The sequence below is a fragment of the Hyalella azteca genome, unplaced genomic scaffold (genome assembly GCF_000764305.2).
Source record: "Hyalella azteca isolate HAZT.00-mixed unplaced genomic scaffold, Hazt_2.0.2 contig14731, whole genome shotgun sequence".
NCBI classification, from domain to species: domain Eukaryota; kingdom Metazoa; phylum Arthropoda; class Malacostraca; order Amphipoda; family Hyalellidae; genus Hyalella; species Hyalella azteca.
Genome location: NW_025944607.1, coordinates 1 through 8,117, shown reverse-complemented (window position 1 = coordinate 8,117; position 8,117 = coordinate 1). Strand labels below are relative to the sequence as shown.

The 8,117-nt window shown below is 40.0% G+C and overlaps 1 protein-coding gene across 1 annotated transcript in view; it reads right to left on the bottom strand.

Moving 5' to 3' along the window:
* LOC108674751 overlaps positions 1–7,330 on the bottom strand; it is a gene marked incomplete at its 5' end in the record, with an annotated part of 13,113 nt that extends 5,783 nt beyond the window's left edge. The window contains 3 exons of the mRNA XM_018162721.2: positions 2,381–2,529; positions 5,663–5,844; positions 7,148–7,330. Coding sequence (XP_018018210.2) covers positions 2,381–2,529; positions 5,663–5,844; positions 7,148–7,330 — 514 coding nt within the window. The remainder of the gene's footprint in view (positions 1–2,380; positions 2,530–5,662; positions 5,845–7,147) is intronic.
* Positions 7,331–8,117: the final 787 nt, after the last annotated feature.

Here is an 8,117-nt window from a genome sequence, read left to right as displayed (position 1 = left end):
AACATGAGCCGTCTAAACATGAGCCGTCATAACATGAGCCGTCATAACATGAGCCGTCATAACATGAGCCGTCATAACATGAGCCGTCATAACATGAGTCTTCAAAACAAGCTGGTATCGCTGCCGCTGCAGTTATTTTTTCACCTCAAATCCTATCGAGCAGGAAGCGAAAGACGCACCAATTGAAGTCAGAGCACATTTTTCTGAACTTTTAGCTTAGGTAGTTATCTATCATTCACGAGTGTAAATCAGACAAATGCAGCGTCTTATGAACATGATTTAGATTGTGTTGGTGAGTCAATGCATACTTAGAACTGTTGTCTTAACCAGGCGCAGTCACGACATCGTTTCTCAGAAAATAAAATGTAAATTCCACATACTTTCATAAATAAAGTTACGGAGACGAGTTCCATCATTTGATGAAAATTCAATAATAAGAAAATAATCAAATTGATGACACACTGCAGATACCAAAATCTTACTCATCGATCACTACCTAGTAACGTGAAAAACTTTCGTAAACAATTTCACGAACTACACGAGTTATTTAGGCCATTGTTTGCTTTATGGAGCTCGTCGCAGAAAATTTACCATTAAAATATACTGAATTTATTTGGTATTTCTTCTTTTTCCAGTTATTGCTTAATTCGCGATTTTATCAATCATGTGATATGAATCCATGAGATCGAGAATAATTCTGGAATTTATTCAATTTAATCGAATGAAATCAAATTACTCTTTCATACTCTAATAAACGATTGTTCATGGCTGTTTTCGGAGTGTTTTAGTAGTGTCGTGTCATGTTTATTTCCAGGACATCCATTAGTTTTCAATATGCCAAAACGAATGGGTGATCTATCGATCTTCTGTTTGTAAGATCACAAATCGTGATCCAAATAAATAAAGAATGCGTCGGAAACCTGCATGATAATCCTCGGCTTACAAGATAGAGCCCCGCGATACTTTTCCTTCAGGCTAAGAAAGACAGATAATCTTGGGCCTATTTGAACGCAATAATTTCATCTTAATTTTCGGAATATTCATAAAAAATTAACTTTCAACGTTCTATTAGCTTCAAGTAGATCACATTTTAACGGCATTACTAGCATTACAAAGCTATATAATTTATTTAACAGAGTTAAATAAATTTACTCCAACACTACCTTACCGAGCCAAACAGCCACCACTAAGTGTCGTCAAGCTTAGAATGAATACAGAATATGTAAGAACCTCTAAAGATCTACGCACTCATTCCAACAGCTCATAAGGTTGCTAATGTAACAGCTGATTAGAAGCATGTAACAGATGCTTCATAAGTTTAGCTGAAATAATTGACTTCCATCCGGCTCCTTAAAAGACTGAATTAAATCGTAACTCTTAGCGCACTCTGAGGTATATGAAAGAAATCAAAGATTTCAGGCAAAAAAAATAATAATGAAATAAAATGCGCGTCTTGTGAGCTTGTACTTACTTAAATCAATCGTAAAAACAGCACCAATTGCAATACAAGTAATTTCCCTTGTGTTCGATTTACTTTGTCGACTTCCAAAAGACACAGAAGGACAAGTGCGGGTACTGTTTTGAACGGAGCTAAGAACGAAGCTGCAAAATGGAAAGTCAGAGAGAGACTTTTTATTAATATATATGTTGGGTCTATAATCCGTAATATGTTTAATGTTTTGTAGATAATATATTACGCCTATAATACGTAATATGTTGTATGTTTAGTAGACAATATGATAATATGTTTGTAGGTAATACATGTTAGACGCCAAAAAAAAATTATACGATGATAAGTGTGGAATTAAAAGAGAGCAATACGTATAAGACCTGGAGAAAAAACTGGAGTAATACGATGTAGTAGTAATCCCCCACTACCATATTTGGCAGTAATGGTCACGAAAAAACGTAAAAAAGAGATAAATGACAAGATAGGATTTAATTCTCATTCTGGCTTGGTAAAATGTGCCGAAAAGCAAGAATAATAACATTCGTCGAAATTTTCTTCCATTCTCCGCAAATCATCCCCGAAATTTCATGAGCTACCCTATACAATTATAGGAAAATACAGTTATTCAAGAATTGCAAAGTATAATTTAAAAAGGCAATGAGCATGAGACTATGGTGAATTGCACCGTTGCACGCGTGCTGAACAAGGAGCGAAGTATGTTCTATCGTTTTAGAAACGAAGACCATTATAATCAATTTAATCCACTTTGAGCCTTTGTAGACAAAATGCGAAGATCTGAAAATGGTCATATTCGTTTATTGATAGAAGAGATATCAAAACAGGAAAAAATTTTTTAGTTTGTTAGCGGTATGCCCTATACGAGCATGGCGATCTAACTAAGAGCCATGTTATTTTACTAGTCAATCTCACCGATGGTTGAGGCAGGCAGTGACTGCGACAGCTGCTCGCGCTGCCGCAGCTTCCACTGCAGTTGTTCATTCTCCAGGCGCAGTTGTTTGTTGGCGCTGCTCTCTCTGTCTATTGCCTCTTTCAGTTGCTGATTTGACTGCATCAGTTGCCTGCGCAAAGGGGAGAATATAAATGATATGACTTGACACTTTCAGGAAATACAATTCAATTTTTGCCACTCATGTTGTACTGCAATTTTACGAATAACAAATCAAAATTACACGGCGATGAAAGTGGTATGACTGACATGGCTTTCGTGACAGTAGAATCAATGGGTATAATGAGTAGCGGAGGGAAATGAGTAGCCGGAGAATAGATGAATAGCAGGAGAAAAATAAGCAGCACGAAAAAAGATGAGCATCAGAGGAAAAGTGAGTAAGATGAGAAGAAATGAGAGGCTGCAGATGAGATGAGGAGTAGCGAAGGAAATAAATTGTAGGTGAACGAGGATATTTAAGCAGGATATATATAGCAGGATATACTTTAAGCAGGATATTTTTCGTTCGAAATTTAATTTAATTCCAGAGTAGCACAGGAAGAATATGTGACAGAAGAGTGAGAAGTAGGAGGTGAAATGATTGGCAGAAGAAGAAAGAGAAGGAGGGGAAAAAAATTAGTAGCAGGAGGATTAGCAGTAGAAGAGATGAGTAACAGATGAAAAATATATACCAGAATAAGGATGAGTTCCGGGAGAAATAAGAAACATGAAAACAATGGGAAGCAGTAAAGGAATATTTAGTAGGAGAAAAATTAGTAGCAATAGAGAAATGATTATCAGAAGAAGAGACGAGTAGGAGAATAAGTCAGTAAAAAAACGATTGCTATCAGAGAGTGCAAACGGATAATAAAGGTACTTTCCTACTAAACTTTTTCAAGTATATAAATTTCACCCAATCTATTAAATTTGCAGTAAATTAAGCCTGAATTTCAGGCAGTAAATTTGTCCAGTGAAGTCAGTAAGTGAGAGAGAACAAAAAGATACCGAAGAAAAATGCATTGAGTCAGTAAACATGACGGCAAAAGCTTGTGTTAGCAAACCTAGAAGAGAATGTCTTGAATGCAACAAACTAAATTTTTGACAATTGGCACCATGAACAAACGCCACAAGATCGGCCTACTTAGAGAAATTGCAGAGACAGAAGGAATAATCATGCTGCTTCAATAGAGTAACATCTAAGAGAGGATATCCAAGATGAAGAAATTGAAATGAAAGGCTGTCAACATTACCGAGCAGACCGAAAAGAAGGGGGCAAAGGGAGGTGTTGTGGTCTACCTCAGAAACTCCCTCGCGGTAAAAACAGTTCCTCTGCATTTCGGCTTCAATGGATATGTGGAACATGTTATACTTCACATTTCATCTCCAACTGTGTTTAGCTATCGTATACCGACCGCTTTACTTCAATAAAACTATTAAATTCAATAAAACTCTTCAGAGAATAGGAACAGAGGCATCCAACTTGGGTGAACCATCCCCAGATACTGTGGTACGCGGGAGATTTTAATCAACCGCGCATACGATACTCACACTTGGACTATTTAGGACGGCGCAGAGAGCAGGACAGAAACCCAGGCAACGCAACTACTTCGATTCGCTAGGGAGCACTTGCTATGTCAACAGGTGCGGTTGACAACAAAAGAACACAATATCCTGGACCTATTCTTCATCAGCAATGTAGAACTGGTTGCTTTGGGTTGAGGAGAACTCACTGTCAGACCATCGACTAGTGTTGGTGGAGACAATTGGGATTTGGAACCAGCCCAGACCTACATCTCGACAGGGACAGGTTGGCAAAATTTTCATCATCAGAGAACAGATAAGAGACCTTTGGGAACGAACTCCTCGAAGTCGACTGGAGATCTGAGTTCGTAAAGTTAAAAGCCTAAGCAATGTGCAACAAGCTGTACGGAGTATTACTGCAGGTATGCGTGCGTCACACGCCGGGAAAAACGACCCCCAAACGACACATAATTCAAGGGGACAGACGGATCCTCATGGGAAACGAGTGAGTTTGAACAACCAGATAGCGGCAGTCTGCAGGAATTTGGAGGTGGAGGCTGGTGCATCTACGGAAAAAACTGAGAATACTGAACGACAGCTGCGAGACTTACAAGAGACATAGCAACAAATAGCGAGAGGCGCGAGCGGCCATTCGGGAGAACCTCTCTGCAATATATGACTGGGCCGAAGTGAACAGCATGCAGTTGAACGGAAATAAGTTTCAGGTTCTGAGACACAGAGGTAGCAGAAGAGCAACAAATAGTGGAGGCGCGTGCGGTTGCTGCCATTCGGGAAAACCTCTCTGCAATATATGACTGGGCCCAAATGAACAGCATGCAGTTGAACGGAAATAAGTTTCAGGTTCTGAGACACAGAGGTAGCAGAAGAGCTGGCATGGAGCACCGCTACCTAGCACCTGACGGCTTGGAAATCGTAGAAAAGCGACTCGTTCACGATCTAGGAGTGTTGATGAATACTCGGTCAAGTTTGGTCACATAACAAGAGAAGCGGAACCGATGATCACACTCTTCAGAGCCCGTGTAATACCAATTCTTGAATCCTGCTGCCAGCTCTGGACACCGTTCCCACTCGGCGCAGTACGGGAACTGGAAGGGGTCCAGCAAACCTTCACTTCCTGGATCAGCGGAATGGAGGAGTTGAACTACTGGAGGAGGTTGGAGAGCCTGGGTCTGTACTCAATGCCGAGGACACGGGAGACACATGAAAAATAACAATCGGAATGAAACTAAATTTTAAAAGCGAAACCTTCAGGAATAAAACATACCATAACGAGAAAGGGGAAGATTGCCCCACTGCGATTTCAATCCCTGCAGGAAGGATCTTTTTCCGTGGCAGGGCCGAGGCTGTTCAACGTCCTACCAAAGGATCTAAGAGAGGGGGAGTTTAACCTGGAGACCTTTAAGAGGCGACTGGACGTGCTCCGGAGCACAATCTCTGATCGTCCGCCTCTTGCATTAACCACTACCAGCGGCGAGAAGCAAGTAACAGCATCGTGCATCAGCAGCCCCAAATGAGGGCGGATGCGCAATAGTCAGAGGCGTGGCCTGGAACTGCTACGTTCAAAACATATACTAAGAATACTAAGAAGGGATGAGTAGAAAGGAGAGAGATGAGTAGCACTGGAACAATAACTAGCCTGAGCATCCTGAGCAACCAGTGAACAATGCGAATAGCAAGAAGAAAAATGTCCAGCAGGAGAAGAGAAAATACAGTTGATGGCTCACCTCTCAGTCTGGGATTTAGTGTTGATCTGCGCGTTGAGGTCCTCGGTCTTGGCGTTCAGGGTGTTGGCGTGGTGGCGGGCGGCCTCCAGCTCGCGCTCCAGCTGCTCCATGCCCGCCACCTGCGCCCTCAGCTTGTGCAGGTCGCTGTTGCGCATCTCCACCACCGACTTCAGTGACTCCACCTGCACGCACGCCACTCCATCAACACTCACAGAATTATTAGACAACGATACGCAGCATAGCCTTCTTTAACGGAGAATGACGTTAAACTTGTTAGTTCACAAAGTTCTACAAAGCAATGAATCAGAGAAGGCGTTTATTCGATTCATTTGCAGCTTTAACTAGTATGTTCACTGCAATATTTTATTTAAAAATAATTATCCTTATGATTCGTCAGAAAATTAATATCTTTAGTTGGTAAGACAACATAAAAGAGGCCACATTTATAAGCAGATGGTTGCTTTTACTACTTTCCAAACAAGAATTACTAACAAGCGCGAATACTACTACATCAATTTGCTAAAAATTTAATTTTAATGATATTGATCGGAATAACTTCCAGGTTTTCATATTCACAAGTACGAATTTCATCTTGCAAAAAACATGCTTTGCAAAGTATGGTCGGACCACAATGCAGGCGATTCCGTTTCTATCAAAATATGGAAATTAGTTGCTGCAAAAATGCAGTTCGTGAGTGCCGCACCAGCGGCATGGCACGCGTTGGTGCCGTTCAAGCGAACGACTGAGCCAACAATTGTGCACTAGCCAGTCAGTGGCAATTTATGAAGCCGTGTAACACGTACCTTTTTTTTAATATTCGCACAAACTAAGAATCTGAAAACAAGTAAACGAGTTAGTGGGGCAGCCCAGTTCTCTCTATTCTCGAAAATTAAGAAACGTTTTCATAGAGGATGAAGTGAATTCAACAAATTTTCTTCGGAATAATGTGTATGAGGCGCCCATAAGCTCTGCAATTTTCTAGAGAGAGCAAGAATGCAATTCAAAGTAACTGCAGGACATAATACGCATCAAGCAAACATTTTTCGCGTGATTATGAAGAATTGCTACGATTATTAGAAACGCAATTATTTGAGAACGTTTCTCATGCTCTTATTTTAGAGCCTAATTGAACAGATCATCGAGACTTCTACAACCAACCTCTGGCAGCGACTTTCTAATGAGCTATCATTATTTGCCTCTGTAACTTCTTCAATCTTGTAGGTACGATATGAAACACGATAATAATATCTGTTAAATCCTTACTTTGTTCATTTTCCTTAAAAACTACACAGTTTCATTTGCTGACTGACGGGTTAAATGAGCTATCACAGTCATTGAAAAGCCATAATTTGCGAGTTAACTTGAGCGATTGCAAGCAACCAATACCTACCGAGTTATCATTTATGGGCTATAATTTAAGATCTTATTATTCATTTATTATTCAAGATCTTGCAAGCAAGTGAGGGACTAATGAAGGCGGCTCACCTCTTTCTGCAGGTCGGAGCAGTGCTGGCGGATGCCCACAAGGCGATGGTCGGAGTCACTCAGGAGGGACTCTTGTAACTTGGAGTTGCGTTCCCTCAGCTTCTCGCTCTCCATCTCCGCGCACAAAATTTGTGCCTGAAGATCTTTTTCCCGAGATTTATGAGCCGATGTCAACTCGCATACCTGAAAAATTTTCATAAGTCGAGCAATTCAAAATTCACCATCACTTTCAAACATACATATGACGCTCATTTTTTAATTATTGCTGCGTTTTTTGAAGAAAGTCGTTAGCATGAAAAGGAATATTATTTGTACTTCGAATAAATATTTCTGTATTCGAAAACCACGGAAATGAATATTTTTATGTACTGATGGTTCATGTCAATGAACTGATACCGAATAACTAATGCCTGGCCGAAGAAGTTAACTAATGGTCCATCTTTAACAGCTGCCGAAAGAAAAACTCCAAGTAAACGACCATATATGGCTACTTTCGGACATGGACAACTACTACTGGACGATGCCGTAACCTTCTACTCTGGGACAAGGTCCACATAATCCGAGACCACATGTAACTACTCTCGTATCACATCGTCCACAACTCGACCATATATCCTACTCAGGGGCCATATATACTCGTATCTTTTCTCCCGTAGCGCAAATATTTTTACCCACACAAGTCAGCGTTCGGGTCGTATATATAATGGCTCTAGGACCAGGTATTTTCTACCCTTACTCATCAACAGCCAGGGTTGGCAATGATTAAATCAAAATGATTAAATCATGTGATTAAATCACTTGATTTTTTTATAAAAAAATCATGATTTTTTTGATTTTTTCGATTTTTTTGATTTTTTTTTTATTTTTTCATATATATAAATATATTGAGTGGCAGTCTTTAATTTATATTGAGGTATTGTTATTCATGGTTTAGTATAAATGTACTATAAATGACAAATTGGTATATAAA